The 19,668-nt window shown below is 40.3% G+C and overlaps 1 protein-coding gene across 2 annotated transcripts in view; it reads left to right on the top strand.

Moving 5' to 3' along the window:
• The first annotated feature begins 243 nt into the window (after positions 1–243).
• Positions 244–19,668, top strand: part of dock8 (dedicator of cytokinesis 8) — a 54,852-nt gene continuing 35,427 nt past the window's right edge. For both annotated transcript variants that reach the window (XM_085425811.1, XM_085425813.1), the window contains exons 1-5: positions 244–540; positions 12,748–12,847; positions 16,961–17,136; positions 17,533–17,604; positions 17,800–17,908. In XM_085425811.1, coding sequence (XP_085281937.1) covers positions 488–540; positions 12,748–12,847; positions 16,961–17,136; positions 17,533–17,604; positions 17,800–17,908 — 510 coding nt within the window. In that variant the 5' untranslated portion in view covers positions 244–487. The remainder of the gene's footprint in view (positions 541–12,747; positions 12,848–16,960; positions 17,137–17,532; positions 17,605–17,799; positions 17,909–19,668) is intronic.

Raw genomic sequence — 19,668 nt, forward strand, 5'->3', positions numbered from 1 at the left:
GAGCCAACCTATCAAACAAGTGTATTTATTTGGTTTCCCTCTCAGTCTGAGTGTCACGCCGAAAGTGGTCAGCGCTTTTCTCTCTCTCTCTCTCTCTCTCTCTCTCTCTCTCTCTCACACACACACACACACACACACACACACACACACACTGAAGGAAAGCGCTTGTTAAAGCTCACCACGGCAGCGAGGGAGCGCGCGCGCCTCATCCAGCCTGTCCCATCACATCCCCTCCCACTCTCGCACCGTCGATGTCTACCTCCCTCTCTCTCCCCCTCTGTCTCCACGGGATGGCTCTCATTAAATGCGGAAGTTTACACCCAGTTAAGCTGCTGCCGCCGCCGCAACCAAGATGAGCGTTGGTGTGACAGTTGAGCTGTAGCGAAGCTGGAGGAGCGGTGCGTCGGAGAGAGCGACGGTGCCAAACCGCGAGAAAACACCAAAGCCACCAGCGACACCGTCGCCGGACTGGACTTCAGACTCGCGTATGGCTTCTCTGGGCAGCGCAGATCGGCGGGCTTTCGCTCTGAAAATCAACAGGTAAATGTAGAGAAATTATAATATAGTATTGGGGGCACGGTTTGGTTTGGTTTGGTTTGGTTTAGTTTAGGAGTGAATGTGAAGTCTTACTTCTCCTTCAGGGAAGTCCAGAGTGAAGCAGGCAGCCACATGTTGTGAATGTCAATGCTGCAGGTTGATTCACTGTGTCCCGGGAAAAAAAGAGAAAAGAAGGCAGCCTGGAGGATTATAAACAGCCAACTTTACTGCAACTTTAAATGCTCAGAGAATTTATGGCAGGTTATGATTAACTTGTGTTAAGCTTACAGTGGCAGCCATGTGCTCAGTCGGTCATGCATGAATTTGTTTATTTCTTGCTCTTTATTTACATACATGTCAGATTTGAGCAGCATGCTGAGCTTTTATCACCAAGCTAAACGATTTGCACATTATTTATGTCACTTCCTCCTCGTGAGGATGCTGATTATATATATCTACTGTTACTAATGTGACCATTTCCTGTATTTTTGGAGGGCTGACTAGCTCATAGAGCTTGTATAAATGACTAGGGATGTGGTCATAGTTCCTGCTGTGACACTTGAGCAGGTGTGGAGGAAGTATGTACATGGAAGCCTATTGTGTACCATGCCTCCTGTGCAGTAGGGTCATTTAACAAAAATACACTATTTATCTACTGTGATGGAATATATTTATAAGGTTCTGTAGGGCCTCCTTTGAAATGGTAGAGGAGGTCAGTTTGTGTGGATCAGTTTAACCCTGAAAAGGTTTTTTGTTTTTTTTTGGTCATATACAGCTTTTAGAAGTTTTCATATGTGTAACGCTTAAAGAGCCATATAGTAGTAGCCATATTTTGTGAAAGATGAGCACACTGGTTACACCAAATGTTTGATACTGTCGATTGACAAATCACTTAGTCAAGAAAATCCATGTTCTTGTTTTTAATAGCCTGGAAGAATCATGACGACTTGCTGTGATGTGATGTGCTGAGCAGAGCTGAGCTCAGCTGCTAAGGGATGTGAGAGATCTTGGGTCACAGCCTGAATCTACTGATGAGCCAGCAGAGAGGCACTGATTAGTGGCTGCTGTACTGTAGCACCTTTTCATAGTAAAAGAGCAACGATGGAATAGATTAACACTCACTGTGATTAGATTTTGGATATTCTGCTGCTATTCAATGTGACATGAGAACCACATTGATTTATAACCCATATTATACTTAAGGGTTGTATCCTCCTGAAAGAATCTTATTGTTGTCGAGACTGAAGGCACTGATGCAGATACTTTAAATATCTGTTGTTATGTTTGCTTTCAAGTGCTTGTAGTTAAGGGGAGGGGGGGGGGGGGGCTGGCTGGGATTGAGTTTGTGCTGATGTCAGTATAAAGACTAAACAGGTGCTCGATGCAAGTGAAAAAGAGAACAGCAAAGTCGATCACGGAAATTGATAATGGTGGAAAATGCATGGTGAGGGGGAAATGCTTTTGAGTGGATGGCAAGTAAATGCTGAAAACACTGATGAAGATTTAACACAAATCTATGAGTTACACTGGCTGCTAACTGAGTTGGTTTTGAAATCTGATAATGAGTACAAACTACTGCACTCATTGTGGCTACCATGATACTTAACGTTGTTTGGACAATTGTTGGAGAAATTAAAGTTCAAATGCACTTGTTTGAAAAAGTGCAAGCTAAAGTCAGATGTGAAAGGGGGAAAAACCTAGAGAGCCATGCAAGGCAACATAGTCCATACATAAGCAGCTCACATGAACAAAGAGGAACAGTTGTCACAAGATGAACCTGATCTATGCTGTCTGTGCACTAGTAAGCTGTAAGACCTGTTATTTTCCATGTCAACAAATCAAATCCATATTTACTGAGTTCTTCTTGTATGTTACTTGTATTTTATATATTAATTATGAAGACTTCCTTCCTTGGCACCTCTTATCAGGATGGAGTGCGAAGGAAATCCTGCGACCTGGGACACTAAGTCACTCACTGGTTTTACTTCACTTTTTTGCTAATGGCAGTTTAAAATCAGGAAATGTGTGTTTCTTCATAAGCATATAAAAAAAAAAGAGGAATGGAAAACTGCAGTGAAAATATGTCAGTCAAAAATATAACATGAGCTGAGTGTCCAGTTTTTTTGCGTAGACTCTAGGTAGCTGCTGGACATTTAATATTCCGAGATTGAATGTGATTGGACTGAAGAGCATATGGTAACAGGTGTGAGGACAGCTGTAGATGCTGGGCCTCTGTCTTTCAATACGCTTCAGCGAGGAGGGGGGATCTAGATTGAATTTCATCTGATTTCCTCTGGGTTTTTTCGCTAATGACATCTGTGAACCTGCCTGTCTGTTGGTGGGCCACTGAGTTATGAGCCAGTGGAGTGTCAAAAAAAAGCAGTTTCCTACAAACTTTGGCTAAATGTGTGCAGATAAAGCAGTCGGACTAAGCTGGAAATTATAATTCCTTACAGCCAGTTTTTCATGCTTTGAGCCTGCCTGTGACCTGAGCCTTGCTAAATGACTGCTGTGTTTGTGCGTGCCTCCCTTTGACAGGAAGCTGAGTCGTGATTGTGCTGATAGCACTAAGGCCCATTAAGTCTGGAGACATATGATAGTATGAGATGCACACTGGGGGCATCCCTTTGGTCTGCTTTCCTGCTCTTGTCATTTATACCACACTTCTGTCTGTTTTCCTGTGTTTCCTCCCCTGCTCAGATTAAGGAAAAACACTGAGAGGAGGGAAAGGGTTTTAAAGGTTCAAGGATCTACCTATGTCTTGCTAATATAGATAATTTTATGCTTGGTGGGAGTAATCAAATTTGCCATCTCTGGGGCTTATTGATCAGAGATGTTGCTGTGAGGAAGGGGGTAGAAGCAGACTCTGTCTGAGAAACACTTGGGTATTGATTTCTAAAAAGCTGGAAGGAATACACCATATGCACACATGGCAAGTGGAGACCTGCAATGTATGACATAACAAAAAGGGGCCTACTTCTTTGGGGTAAAGGGTTCTTGCTCTACAAGTAGGTGTGGTGTGGGGATTAACAGTATTTCCTCACAGCAAGAAGGTCCTGGGTTTCCACCACCTGTCCTGTGTGGAGTTTGAATGTTCTCCCTATGCTTGTGAGGGTTCCCTTCAAAGACTGGACCTCAGAACTGCACAAGAATTACACAACTGTTGTGCCCACAGATAAGGAAATTCTCCCCCAGCATGATCTAATATAACTATACAAAAGTCTTGAGCCAAGCCTCATTTTGCTAGGAAAATTGGGACAGTAATTTGTTTAAGCTTAAGCTTAACAAGTCAATATTTAGTATGTCCACCTTTATTCTTCAACACAGCCTGAACTTACTTTAGCAAGCTTTCTTGCCATTTTGTTTAGCAGTCTTCGGGAAAAGTTCTTCAGGCTTCTTGAAGGACATTCGAAGCTCTTCTTTGGATGTTGTCTCTTATTCTGTTCTTTGTCAAGATAATAACACACTGCTTCAATAATGCTGAGCTCTAGGCTCTGGGGAGGCCAATCCGTGACTCAGAGTTTTCTATTTGTTTGGTATTATTGTCAAAGCTGATAAATTAAGCTGTCACCAATCAGATGCTTCCTAGATGGTACTGCATAGTGAATCAAAATCTGGTGGTGCTTTTCTGTGTTCATAATTCCATCCATTTTGACAAGATCTCTAACACCGACTGAAATTCGGCGCCAAATCATGACAGAGCCTCCACCATGTTTTACAGGCACTGTTGTACATATTGTGCACGTTGACCATTTGAACCACAACTTTAAAACTTAGAGTCATCACTTGGCCTTTTCTCCTTGTTTCCCTTGCTGAAGAATGACTTCTTGACTGCTGAATTTTATTTCCTATTACTCAAGGACTTAAACAGTATTTGAAAGTCATTATCTGCTGTAAATAGTTTTAAAAGCTTCTTCTATTGTGCTTTTGAGAGATTCAACTAAAGAACTGGGAAAGATTTGGTGTTTTTCTGACAGACTGAGTAATAAAGTACCCAAAAGATACAATTTAAAATTGAGTCTTTCCTAAGTTGTCTATTATGTGTAGGCACAACTTAAGGTCTCTTGAGTTAGGTACGTATGTTCGAATGATTCATACATCAGTGTTAAGTGGGTCAACAAATAAAACTTTCTGCTAAAAATGTTCAGATAAAAGAAATAGATTGAAAACTGTTGAAAAAGCAGATAATGTCCAAAGAAAAGGTTTAAAAGACCTTCAGAAAGCCTAGAGAGCTATTTTTCAAGACCATTTAAAAAAACTGCAAGAAAGTCTGGTTCCTTGGAAGCTAAATATAAGGAAAACAGGGGCAGCCCGAGACTTTTTACAGTACTCTATAATTGGTAAATGGTAAATGGTAAATGGCCTGCATTTGTATAGCGCTTTTCTAGTCCATAGGACCCCAAAGTGCTTTACACTACATTCAGTCATCCACCCATTCACACACACATTCACACACTGGCGATAGCAAGCTACATTGTAGCCACAGCTGCCCTGGGGCGCACTGACAGAGGCGAGGCTGCCGGACACAGGCGCCACCGGGCCCTCTGACCACCACCAATTCCCCTGTGTCATCTGATAAAAGTAACCCATTGTTTACTGACCAATGAGGGGCGTACCTGACATCTTGTGTATATATTTAACCCACAAAGCAGCTTCAACAAAAATTATTTATGTCTGATAAATGATAAGATATTTAGCCTTGCTGTCCAGTCTCAGTGTCTTTGAAAAGGAGAATCTTATTTTTTCTTAAGAACAATGTCATTGTCATAGTATGACTGTGAAAATAATGCTGACAATATCGTAACAGCTGATCCATTAGGGAAGTCTTACAGACTGTAAATGTCTAATTATTCAAGCATGTTATCATTCACCAATTTTTTTTTTTTTTTGTCTAATAAGGTATGAACTAATCAACTGTGTTTATAATTGAAAAATATCAAAGCTGATTAATGATGCTAAGCTAGGGTTTTATTGTAATTGCAGCATTTTGTCTGCACAGTATGACTTGTGAGGCATTTTAAGCCCTTTTACTAACAAATAACATGATTATAGTGTGAGGCTTGTTGTGTCTTAGCACTGAGCCTGATCTCTCATCAGCAGTTCAACAGTGGCTTCATACTGACTCCCGGGGAGCAGCTGTTTTGATAGTGCCGTCCTCATCAGTGTTGATTAAATTTTCTAAAATCATCACTTGGGGAGGAAAAAGGCAAAGAAAACTACTTTTAATGATTGTCTTCAGGCTTTGTGTTCAGCTAGGAAAATGTTTTCTTAATAGTGATTCAAATGTCATGTCCCCAAAAGGAGAATTTATGAGAAGTTTTAATTGAGGTTTAGCGTGATCTAAAAAGCCTATAAGCATGTTTTATGTGTCCGTCAGTAACACTACAAACACACACAATAAGGTTACTCAAAGATATTAAGTTACATAGAAACTCAATGTTTTCATATGCACTGTGGTAACCTGATTACTGTAAAACTGAATATATATACAGTAATTCAGGCAATATAATGGTGAAATCACAAGTTACTTTTAGATTTTTAAAAAAAAATAATTTTATATTATTTTTTTAAGTTGCCACCTTGCTTTTTTGCTGCTTTTTGTATTGCATTGCACCTCAAATGCTTTCTATTTCATTTCTGCTTATAATTACACAATGAAATGTAGAATAAAGGAGGTTTATGACCCCAGAGTTGACAAAAATTATGCAAAAATGATGACAAAATTAGCAGTCGTGAAAAAGTATTAGCCCCCTTTCTGATTTCTTAGTGTTTTGCATATTTGTTATACTTGCATGTTTCAGATCATCTGTGGAACCATGCAGCTTCCACTTTGGATTTGGGACACAGACACCGTCTCTACTTTTAAGATCAGGCTTATCAAAAACACTCTCTCCTTTTTGATAAAGCATATAGCTGGGGCTGGATCCTCCCTTAGTTATGCTGCAATAGGCGTAGGCTCCTGGGGAATTCCCATGATGCATGAGTGTTTCTTCTTCAGTCACCTTTCTCACTCACTATGTAAATATAATTGAATTGAACTGAAATTGAGTTGTACAAAGTGCAGTTTTTAAACTTAATTAAGGGAGAAAAGTTAACCAAACCTACCTGGTCTTGTGTGAAAAAGTAACTGCTTCTCTTGTTAAATAATGAATTTGATTAACCACATTTTTGTAAGGCTGAGTTTCCCTAAACACACTCGGGCCTGATTACTGGTGGACCTGCTGAATCAAGAAATCGCTTAAAGAGAACCTGTCTGACAAAGTGAAGCAGGCTAAAAGATCTTGAAAAGCAACACATCATGCCACGATCTGAAGAAAGACCTGAGAAACAAAGTCACTCTCTGTCAGTCTGGAAAGGGTTACAAATCAGTTTCTAAAACTTTGAGACTCAATTGAACCAAAGTGAGCGCCATTATACACAAATGGAGAAAACTTGGAAGAGTGGTGAAGCTTTTTCCAGGAGTGACCGGCCTACCAAAATTACTCCCTAACCCTAACCCCACGACGACTCATCCAGGAGGTTGCAAAAGAACCCAGAATGACATTAAAGAACCGCAGGCGTCACATGTCTCAGTTAAGGTCAGAGTTCATAGTTCCACGATTTTAAAAAAGAAAAAGAAAAAGAGAGGGACTATGGAAATGGCATCCATGGCAGAGTTCCAAGACACAAAACATTGCTGAGCAAAAAAGAACACAAAGGCTTGTTTCACATTTGACAAAAAAAAAGAACTTTTTGGAAGGTTTGAGGAAAGGAACATCATACCAAAAGTAAACTATGGTGCTGGTAGTGTGATGGTCTCGGGCTGTGTTGCTGCGTCAGTACATGGAAGACTTGCTGAATTCTGCTGTCTACCAAAACATCCTGAAGGAGAATATCTGGCCATGTGTTTGTAAACTCAAGCTGAAGTGCACTTGGGTTCTGCAGCAGGACAATGATCCAAAACAAACCACCAAGTCCACCTCTGAACAGCTTAAAAAAAACAAAGACTTTAGAGTGGCCTAGGTCAGTTCTGACCTGAATCTGATTGAGATGCTGTGGCATGACCATAAAAAGGCAGTCCATGCTCGAAAACCTTCCAGTGTGGCTGAATTACAACAATTCTGCAAAGATGAGTGGGCTAAATTTCCTCCAGTTATTGCAAATGCTTGATTGCAGTTGTTGTTGTTGTTGTTGTTGTTGTTAAGGGTGGCCCAACCAGCTATTAGGTTTAGGGGGCAATCACTTTTTTCACACAGGCCCATGTATTGTTTGATGATCTGAAACATTTAAGAGTGACAAATATACAAAAAAGAGGAAATCAGGAAGGGGGCAAACACTTTTTCACACCACTGTAGGTGCGTGATGTCTCCAAGATTGGATTAAATAGGAAATGGTGAATGCTTAAACATTGGAGTCTTTTGGATGCTTTTGATTCCTGGCATCCACAAATTCACCCCAGTAGGAGCCAGGCACCTTACATGATGGTGGTGGCTGAGAGTTTGTGTGAGTAGGTGAATGAAAATGTATTGTAAGGATCTAGCTAAGGTTAAAAGTAGGTATATACAGTAATGTGGAAAGGTCTTGAATCAGCCTTTAGTTCTTTAAACTTTACTAGGGAAATGGGTGCAGAGGTTTATTAAAACATCTGCAAATAAACATATTGTACAATTCTAAGAACTTGGAAAGTCAATATTTGGTATGAACATCTTTGCTGCCTGTTGTTCCGTTCTCAGTCATCATCGCTGCTTCAGTAATGTTGAGGTTTGAGCTCTGATCGATTTCCCTATGGGGAAATTGGCTTGCAGTGGAAGTCAGACATTTGTACACACCACATCAAAACAATCACATCAACATAAAACACAAGCACACAATATGCAGACATTTTCGCTCTTCCACACTAATTTGGCAACCTACATTGGTATCATAATTAAGCTGTTGCCACTCAGATACTTCCCTGTTGGTATTGCACGGTGGATCAAATCTGATGGTGCTTTTCTTAGTTCATAATTCCAATAATTTTGACAAGATCTCACACCATTAGCTGAAATGCACAAACCATGACAGAGTCTGCACTGTTTTACAGATGGCTGTAGACACTTAGAATCTACTTGTTTCCTCACCTTCTCTGTACATACTGACAATGACTCTAACCAAAAGTCATTATTATGCATTCAAAACTTTATAAAAACCTGTCACTGATTGTCAGCTACTTTTCCACTGAGACTATTTCTGATGGCGCATCAGCTTCATCAGATATAGTCTGAGTCCTGTTAAAGACATGACTTTTAGATACTGTTCATCTGTTGCAGTTTTATGTCTGCCACAGTTGTCCTCCAATTGTCTGGTTTCCTCAATTCTTTTTAAGAGTACAGTGCACACCATATTGATATAGGCTGCTAGTAACAAAGTGTCTAAAGATGATCTAGTGTCTGGTTACTTTTTTAGGGCAAGACATAAGAGCACAGTGGAAGTTGGCAGCACCACTGTTGGTATTCTCAGAGATCTCAGGCTTGCAGTTCTGTATGAGAAGCTGGTTTAAACCAAAGCTATTTCAGTACTTTTCTTTACTCAGCAGGATCTGATAGATTTGATGAAAGGTCCTACAGTGAACATTTTTTTGCTCTTAGAGTCTTGACTTTTATTCAACCCTGTTTATGAACTTTGCAGTGCTTCCAGTAGTGGCAAGTATTGCTTAAAATCAAATATTTGTCCCTTTATAAAGTTTTGTCTCTGGGTTGATCCACAAGAAGCAATTCCTTTTTCCAGGAATTGTGTCTTTATGATGTCTTACTAAAACCACAATCAGATACCAGTTTTTGCTAGATCAGCGATGCAAGCTGTTTTTGGTGTTATTTTGCTTAAATGACCAAAGCTCTGTTTTTATCTTTCCTAACAAAAGCAGCTTTGGTTTTATGTAGCAAAGGACGCCAAGACCCATCACCACTGAAGAGAGACACAGATGCTGTCTGCTGTGTCAAGCTGTTTGTGTAGTGGTAAAAAAAAAAATGCCTGCTTGGATCTGAATACTGTTTTACTTGCCTTGTCTTTTTATAGACGGGCATTTAATCTGTATCAGTGAATGCGTAGTAGCACATGGACCCATGTGCATATATTAGCTATACTTTATGTACAGTATGTGTTATTAGGTTGTATGAGCTAGAAAGTACCAATGGAAGATATGTAGAAATGGCACAAGTTAGAGTGGTTAAGGGCATGTCTTTATAAAGTCTCATGTAATGAGAAGGGTTATTACAGAGTTTATATCGTCTTGGGTATAAACTCAATACACCCACCAGACAATCTGCTTTTGGACAAAAAAGCCTCAGCCTTATTGGATTTTTTTATTAGTTTTGTCATGAAAATCTCAACAGTGGCTTATTCTGATTTCAAAGAGACAACATGACAGAAGAAGAGGCATTTGAGGTGGGTGATTTCTTTTTGTGTGTGTGTCACTTAGGTTTCCACAAATAGATTTTTTTTTTTAAAGCTTATTATACTGCAGCCCCTTTTAAACCTCATCTGTGTATGCAGTTCTGACATATTACATACTAAAACTGTAACCTGGCACATTCCCTTTAAGGAGAGCGAACAGAGATTAGTTTATTGATATGGAGGTACAGGGTAAAGGTGTGTATGCGAGAGTCCTCCACAACCAGTGTCCACCGTGTTATCTTGCGAGGGACAAACATACTGCTCTACACTTGTTCACTAGATACCGCCATATGATTGTGTGCGTATACTGAGCAGACATGAGGTGTGAGCGTTTTTATGATATGTGTGTGTAACTTTGTAGACTATAATCAGGCCGCAGCTGTATTTTGACTTGCATAGTGGTTAAAATATATTTTAAACCATGAATGCAAAGCTTTTTTTTGCATTGCATTGGTGTTGCTGTTGCTAATCTGGTCAATTGATCAGCTGTACCTGTTCGTGTGGGTGTGTGTCCTCTAATCTGGCTCGTGTGATTATTTTACAAGCATATTGCTGCAATATGTGTTTGTTTTTTAATCTACACAATCAATTCTTTTTACTTATTGTGCAGCACCACTTTCTTAAAACTCTGTTTTAATGGCCGTGAGCAGCTAGCTATGGCTTTAAATAAAAATGCTGCTGCAGTGCTGGACTTTGGCCTTTGTGTAAATTTGTATACTGTTTTCCCACCCATGCCATGACCTTTTCTGGCATTCAGTTATTTTATTGACTCAGCATATTATGTGCTTTAGAGGGGGAGGAGAACGTGTTATAAACAGCATGACTGAAACAGGCTCGCTCAAGTATAGTAAACACATTCATAATAATAGTATGTCATGTTGTTAGCTCAGTACAGTTCAAAAGTCTTAATCCGCCTCTTATTTCCAAGCAGCCAGACTTTCTTGGAACTTTTAAAGCGATCTTGAGCAATAGTTTTCCAGGCTGTCCAAGTTTTTTTTTTTTGTTTTTTTTTTTGTTGGACATTGTCTGGTTTTGCAGTAATTTTTAGTCTAGTTCTTCTACCTGATGATTTTCAGAGGGATGGTGATAGGGGGAAAGGGGATGAACCAGTGAACCACATGAATCACAAATTAATTTGGTTTTTGCGTTGCTTGGCATATTGTGCATCGCCTCCTTAAAATATTTGGGGAAACTGGACAAGTGGAGGACAAAAGAAGAAGTGGCAGGCCTAGGGGACAATAGCTGCAGCAGATGAACAGTATCTGAAAGTCATTCCTTTAGGTAATGGGGAAAAAATCTAGTAAAGATCTCAAAGAGGGCCTGAGAGATGCCTCTGTCATGGTTTAGAGTTGCTTTTTAGCCATGGTGTTGGGGGTGGAATTATGAACACAGAAAAGTACCATCAGATTTTGATCCATCATGTAATGCCATCTTGAAAGTATATATATGATTGGCAACAACTTCATTTTTGATTACAATGAAACTCATTGCCAGTATAGTAAAAGCATACATGGATAGAAAAATACACAATAGAACATCATCAGTCATGGATCGTCCTCCCCAGTGCCAGGACATCAACATTATTGAATAAAGGTTTTCATGCCATGTATTGATTTTTAAGCTTATTAGAACTGTGCAAGCTCTGATTTTGCCTGATGTACTGTATTTACATGCATGTTTATGTGTTTCAGTACACCCCTGCACCCATTTCACATTTTCTGAGGAAATATAAAGAAATGGGGCTTGGCTCAAGCCTTGCACAATACTGTGTGTCATGTTGTTAGTATTCATATTATGCCAGTTTGTTTTTAAGCTTTGAAAATTGTACTTGTTTTGTAATTCTTTTTCGAAATTTCCATGAAAGTGCTCATCAGATTGTGCATGCTCCATGATTCTGTAGCTTCAGTGGTTTTGACATACTGGCATTCCTTTACAGCATTTGTTATTAGTTTGCGGTGATAATTAGTAACAGCGATGTTGTAACAATGGCCAAGGGGACTTACTGAACCCGTGAGACTGACCACAGGCGAAGCAGTCGGGAATGTGACCCATTTGCTCAAGTCTTTGCCCTCTAACGCTTCCCTGTGCGTCAGCGTTACAATAAACTCTTTCTGACGCTTGCATATGCAACAATACACAGAAAATGGAGTAAATTTAACAGAAGACGCACACGAGAAAACTCAAAATGACATATACTTACACATACATACACAGACTGGGGTTTTGTTACTGAGCTGCTGTTGCGCAGATTTGGGTGGGGCTCCAGTGATATGGTGGATTAATTAGAAATAAGTAACTAGTGTATTAGTGGCCGTATCATGGAGATGGAATGTGTGCAGAAAATCAGGGCACTGTTCTCCCTTCTTATTGGTAAAAGCTACAGGCAAACACAAACACCATCTACCCAACATATTTGAATAGTACTCCATTCTTGTGTCATGTTGATTTCCTGCTTGCTCTGACCCTTACAGCGGGACACCATATCATTCAACGCAAGCATGACAAAGCCTCTACACAGCCAGCAGCGGTGGGCTTCTGTAGAGAGTGAACAATAGTTGAATAGGAACACCATGGCTGGCCGATTCGACTAAGAACAATTGCGGAATTGGTGCTGTTGCATCTGTCATTAAGATACACTATGTGTGCATGTGGTTGGAATTATACACAAAAGATGAGGTTGTAGAGTTTTTAATGCTTGTTTTAAAGCAAACATTCCCTTTAAAACAGCACACAAATATGATACTCTGGCTCATGAACACAAAACCTTATAAATCTGTGTTTTCTAACATTTTGTTTCAGGCACTCTTCTGCAGAGATCAGGAAACACTTTGGTGGGAACCATGGCTTGCATCACAGCCGAACCAACTCGAACGCTTCGGCCACAGTGTGGCTTACTGTGGTGAGTTTCCTTCTGTTAAAAGAATTCTTTTGCTTTTGGAGTTTAGTCTTTTGTTTTATTCAGCAGGAAATTGTCATATCATCCAGATTTGAACTGCAGGCAGATCTCAGGAAAGGAATGTTAGCAATATGAACTTTTTTTTTTAAGTATTTTTTCCCAGTTATGCTTATATTTCCTTATTCAAATGCGTAACATGTTAAGTGTGCTGTAATATTACATCTATATATTATTACTTCCCTTGTACCAGAGCAGTAGTGATGAAATCCTAGTTGAAGTGGGGGAAAAATCATGCTGTGACTAAAACATCAGTGGAGTGGCTTCCTCTTATGCTGCTTTAGTGATTCTGCTTATACCACTGGAGAGTTATAAGTGCATCATTTTCACATCCTGCCTTTGCTGTCATTAGCTCTGGGACTGTCTGACTCGGTGTGGTGTCTCACCTTGAAGATTATGCTTTGAATCCTGAAACAGTTCTTCTACAGCATGAGCTGCTGCTTTTGCAAAGAGCTGCCTGCATAGCCGTTTACACCGGCCTGACGCTGCTCTTTGGCTTAACATGCGTTGAAAAATGTAGCACATACTGAAAAGACTTGAAAGTCATTATGGCAGGTTGTTTTCTACTCTCCTCATTTGAAGCGTGACAGAGAACGATCCCTGCCCTCCAATGCCTACAGACAGAATGATGCACAGTAATCCTTTGCGGGGATTTGCTCCCACTGCACTCTCTGTAGTACCCTCTGAACCTCTGTCTCTGCCTCCCAGCTTTATATGTTCTGCTCTCAGTCTTCTCGCTTTTCGTCTATTTCTGTCTTTTCCTCGCATCTTTTCTTCTGTGTCGCCCTACATTTCTCTCATGTAAAGTTCTCTAAAGCTTGCAGTTGTTAAGTTTTGTGACATATATTTGTGTTTGAGTGACAGAGCTTAAACCCTTAAATAATGTTTTTTTGGGCTGTTTTTTTTTTATTTTTATTTTTTTTATTTTAGTAATGATTCTTGAGCTTTCTGGCTGACAGGTCTTGAGGAGAAGTACTTGAGCCAGCTGTCCTGACCCGGCTTGTAGCATGCAGCATGGTTAATCTGTAACCTGCTTGAGAAATGGGTCAGTGCCTTGGATACTGACAGGCACTGGATGGGCGCTGCCTACCTTGCAGCTTATCCAGGCAAATCTTCAATATGTCCGGATTTGGGATGCGGGAGAGGATTTTTAATACCATAATCTCTGGGATGATAGTTTTACATTATTCAGCAGTCCCGTCTAGCAAAGGGATGAGGGAGGGGTGCTTGTTGCTGCAGTTGTTATGCGGATCACTACGTTAATATTGACTGAACCTGAGTTGAAACTGTTGCCTGGTCAGAGACATTAACAAATTTAAAAGCTTGCTGTGTGTGTGTGTGTGTGTGTGTGTGTGTGTGTGTGTGTGTGTGTGTGTGTGTGTGTGTGTGTGTGTGTGTGTGTGTGTGTGTGTGTGTGTGTGTGTGTGTGTGTGTGTGTGTGGCATGCACATGTATGTATCTCTAGTTTCTGTTCCTGTCTGTTGAAACACCAGTTGATGGAGGGACGCCTTGCTGATGTCACTTCCTTCAGTGTTTTGTGGTTTTGTCCCTTTCAGCTGAGAACTGTAATGTCTAAAACTGATGTCTAAACGTTTTGTGGGTCTCTAAACAGTCAGGCTCCAATTAAAGCATTGACTCTGTGGCTTCTGATTTATTTTTGCTAATGCTGATGGTTTTCTTTAAGCTTCTAGGTCTATGAAGCCCACTTTAAAGGGGTTCTGTGCATTGCACTGTGGCTTAGTTTCACTCAAAAGCACTGAGCGCCAGTAGGTACACAGTGTAGGTTCCCCATATCCGGAGTGCGCCATTTTGTACACTTCCTTTTTATGGTGTTCAGTTTTCAGCAGGGTAAGTTTGCGATGTCGGCTTGAGCTCAGTCTTTTTGTGAAACTAGAGTGAGATTTTGCTCACATATCTTCTGTCATGTTTACTGTAGCTTTATTTTCTCTTGGGTTCTTTACATCTGTTTCTTTTTTCTGTGTTCCTCCTGTATATCGACAGCAGTAATGTGCTTCTAAAAATGGTCATTTTTACATGAAAATGCTTTATTTGTTTTTTTTGTTTTTAAAAAAGCTTGTCTTATTTAATCATTTGTGCACATTCTTCACTGAGTTTTGTCACATCTTCCAGCCGTTCATGGTTTTCACTGCAATTATTGCACCTGTGATCAAGTTTGTCAAAAACGTCTGGTGGCTGTTGGCTTTGCAAGGAAAGCTGGATTCTTGCTGGCACCTCTGATGACTCCACAGAGCAGCAGGCACTGATCAGAGGCATGCATAGATTTGCATTCATTTGTTTTTGTTAGCCTCCATACCAAACAAGAAAAAGAGGCCATGTTACAATGATTCTTTGAACTTTGAGGCATACAGCCAGAGAAATGCACATGGAGTCAGATGAAGTTTGCTACTATAATGGTACTACTGAGGTTGTCCTCTGTAGAGAGGAGGAGTTAGTTTTTTTTTTTTATACCGGAGCCCTCTCATTTAAAACAATAATGATATAGTTCTTCCTTCTGGCTGTCTGTGTATTCTTTTGTCATGTGTTGCATGCTAAGCATTAATAATCGGCCGTGTGCAACAACATGCTCGTCGTTGCTTAGTGGAGGAAAAATATCCCTTAGGGTGGGTTGATGTGCAAAAACATGTCTGAAGGCAAATGGAATTTGCTCAGCTTTTAAAAGTTAAGCACAGCAGTGACTCATGTTTTTCTGCAGGTATTTCCACCTCTTATGTGTATACATGTTATCTTTTACTGTCTATACCAGTAGCTGGTTTGGCCCCCTGTTTCCTGTCTGCCTGAAGACACACTTTCTCTCACAGTTTTTGACAGGCTATCTGTATTTTACCTGTATGGGACAGTCCGCGTGACTGAAAGCTGAAATATTCTTCTAAAAAATGTCTGACTGTTCTTGTTCAAATTCATACTCTTAGAATGGCTTCCTTTTATTGTTCATCAGTTTTGGGGTTTTTTTTCTTTTTAGTAATTTTTCATTATGACATTTAGCCCATTTCCATGGCTCAGATTAAGCACAGTCACTAAAAATATTTCCATCAACAACAAAAACAAAACAAAAAAACTAAAAAAAAAAAAAAAAGCTTTCCGTCTGGGACTAGGCTTAAAATTGGTCTGGAAAATGTAGCCATTATAGGATATGGTTCTAAACCTTTGTCCTACCTCAGCTAACCCCTGATGATTATCAGATTGGAGGTCTGCCCAGTTTGCTGCAGTGACACCTGCTCCATGCAGGTTCCTTTTTTTTTTTTTTTTTTTTTTTTAACGACCACAGTCAGCAATGCACGACAAAAAAGGATGTGTGGTGCGCTATCTCATCAGTTGTGCTCCCCCCCCCTTTTGGTACACTTTCTAATGATTATAAAATCTCATCTGTGTCAGAGTACAGATTTGTTAAAAGGCTTAAATATGAAACTTTCAACCCATTTATATTGTACTTTGAAACCACTACAGCTTTGCTTTTGTGATGATCTGATGTAGTAGAGATGGAGTTACAGTTTCTGTTTAAAAATAGGATTTAAAAAAACACACACAAACAGCCTGAATGCCAGCTTGTTCTGGTTTCCGCTTGTGTAAGTCCCTGTGTCTTTTGTTCTCAGACAGGTATGAGGTATTAGAAAATATTCATGATTCAACATGTTTGGTTATGCTTCCCTTTTTCTTCTCTGTAGTGTGTCTGAATTTGACAAATGGCTGTATAAACTGTAAAATGAAAAGTGTTTGGTTTTCCATTTTGCTTCTTGTAAAAGCTTATAGTTAGGGCTGGATCAGGTAACCGTGAACCAGTGTTTAGATACACTGCAGTATTCCTGCAATAGGACTCTCTATAAGTTTACACATCACTCTGCATGTAATCATTAATTATTATTCATTTGTTGCTCTCTTCCATAGTGTCCTCTTTGTCTTGTAGGATAGCACTGGTGGTTGCCAGTATTTTCTAGATATTTAATTTTAATGTTGTTTTTTTTTTTTTCTGATATGTATTCTCACTTTTTTTTTCCATCTTCCCAATCCCAATATTTTCTCCATCATTCTTCGATTCTCCAGCCTCAGACGTATGATGCAGTGGAGCCCTTGGACCTGGAGGAATTCTTCATGTCGCAGTTAAAAAGTGGAGACTCTGCCCTGATGCAGGAATTTGGAGACTTTCCTGATGATGACCTGAAGGTGGAGCAGGTGGAAAAGGAGTGTCGCACTATTCGACACTCTGTCCCAGAGGATGGGTATGTTACAGGCCAATGATTGTTAAATAAGAGGATAATTTATGAGTCAATTAACATGGTTTTCTAGAGCTCACAAAAAGCCAAAAAGGACAGCGTTTTTTACTGACAGGTTTCTCTGAATGTCTTAAAATATTGATTAAACTGATGTTCAGAGGTGGGTAACAAGCCTTTATTCATCTTCCAAAGAAGTTTAGCAGATTGTTTTGTAATAAAATAAATATTTAGACTGTCTCCCCAAATTCATTGTAAAACAACTTTCTGCACGTTATCTTTGCTTATTCAGAGTATTCACAACGTGACCATGAAGTCCAAATTAAGACAGGAGAAGAATTCAAAGTTTTCAGCTGCTTGCATGTGTCTGCATATCTCATTGTCCTCATCCTTATCTCTTAACAGAGTGGAACTAGATCCGCATGTAAGAGACTGCATAAAGAGTTACACCCAGCCGTGGCTCGTCGTCTCCAGAAGGTAAAAGACTGCGTGTCCTATCTGATACATTCTTATGTTTACATGTTTCCTACAAAGACTCTCATATTCACTGCACACATGCACTGCATAATGCTTCAGTGTTGTTATCCAGACTGGTTCAGAGGTCTTTTAGTTAACCATGAATGCCCTTTTTTGTGTTTTTGTGTCTTTTCTGTCTTATGTGTATGCATGAAGATGCCAGGGGGATGGCTGGAGTGTGTATTCAGAGCGAACTGGCCTACACAAACTTCTTCGGAAACAGACCTTTGAGTCGGATTTTCAGCCAGAAAATCAAGAAAAAACGGTAAGAAACACAAACACACAGTCATGTGCTAAAGTTTTAGTTTAGAGGTTCGGATAAATAACCCAATAAATATTGAGTGTAAGTACCCTTTTACTTAGCCTGTGTCTTAACCAGCACCCTGTTACTCAATGAAGGAGCCTTCCTCCTGTTCAGTGTTGCGTGCAGCATACTATGAAGAAACAAGTCCTCACTGATTTCCTTCTCGGCCTCTTGTGTGCAGCGTGATGCTTCAGACATGCATTGTTGCTGTAGTCTCAGTTTACAGTTAGGTCGTCACATCTGATTTTGCTTGTTATTATAGAAACAGGTTTTTGACTAGATGGTGTTGCTTTGGTTTGTTGGTTATTACCACTTTAGACGGTCAGAACAACTGTGTAATTTGTCTATCTGCAGTTGTGATGTAACTATTATTTGCTGAACAACAGCCAGCAGTGAGAGATGGTTTAGTTTAGTGGGTTTTTTGTTTTTTTGTCTAGCTAAGCTAGAATATGAGAAAGTTAATGACTTTCCAATCTAAATACTGACAAGAAATGGAGTAAGTGGATTTCCCCAACAGCTTAATGCTATTTTTAAGCAGAACTACAAGAAAAGTTACTTGCCACAACTTGTCCTTGAATGACAGTGCGTTGGAACTCTGATAAAGTGACTTCTGTGTGGCAAAGACATTGTAGTGAGAGCAGTATGGTAGTCCATACTGATCAAGGCTTGGGAGACAATTGTTGGTGTGAAATGTGAGGCTGGGGGGAGACTGGGTTGGGAGACTGAGCGGGGAGTGGGTGGGGGTTGCTTTAATAGAGAACACAACAGTGTGTTGTTATTCACATCACTCTTTTTTTACCCTACACAGTGGCTCTTTTAAGTTTAGTGCACCACAGCCCTGTTGTATTATATTCAGCATTTTTCAGATCAGTAGCTGCCATCCAAGTGTTTGGATCTTTCATTATGGATCCTTGCCTCAGTCCTTCACTGAGCCAAGTTCACATCCTCTCTGTGCCCTCTCAGTCGCTTATTTGTCTTATAGTGGCCAAATCCCAGCTCCCAGAATCACACAGTCGCGGCCAATCCAAGTCCCAGCCAGTGCCACTCCCAGTTCCTGGCCCAGCCATCCCTTAGCCCCAGCCAGTCTCTTGTTGCTTCATCCTGCCAATTCTGACTAATTACCCAAACCAAAAGGCCCTCATTACTGCTGTAGGCTTCCCATGATCTATATGCCAGAATGAGAGTGACAGAGAGGGGAACAACAGCTCTATTGTCCTTCAGCACTTAATAGTTCTCTTCTATGGACCAGTCTGCTTTAACAATCATGGCGTGATGGACTCTTGGAGCCTCAACATTGTGAAGCTTAAGCAGACTGGAAACTCAGTCAGTCCTAGCCTGTGGTGTGAGAGCTGGGATATGAATTTGATGGATGATAGGAGTGAAAGAGACAAGGAGAACGGGTGGCAAGAGGGACTGCTCAGATCAGGATGCAGCTTGGGAGCAGTGAGGTTATGACCTGCAATCTGGCTAAAAGGTCATATGACAATTTTTGGGGTTAGAATCTTGAACTCGTGTCATTATAATTACGGTTGTGCATACGTGCTTGCCTGGATACAAAGGCTATCGCTTCAACTCAAGGTGAAAAGCTCAATTCGGAAATCTCGACACAGGAAATGGTTCAGGGCTGAATGAAACCCAGGCCCCTTGCAGCCCTTTGGCATATGGGTTGCTTGCTCAACTGAGTTAGCTACAGCGGTGCCCCACCATCCTGTTTTTTGGGG

This window comes from Rhamphochromis longiceps, linkage group LG12, assembly GCF_057381845.1.
Source record: "Rhamphochromis longiceps isolate RC_006_pf linkage group LG12, R_longiceps_female_GT1.1, whole genome shotgun sequence".
In the NCBI taxonomy this organism is placed as follows: domain Eukaryota; kingdom Metazoa; phylum Chordata; class Actinopteri; order Cichliformes; family Cichlidae; genus Rhamphochromis; species Rhamphochromis longiceps.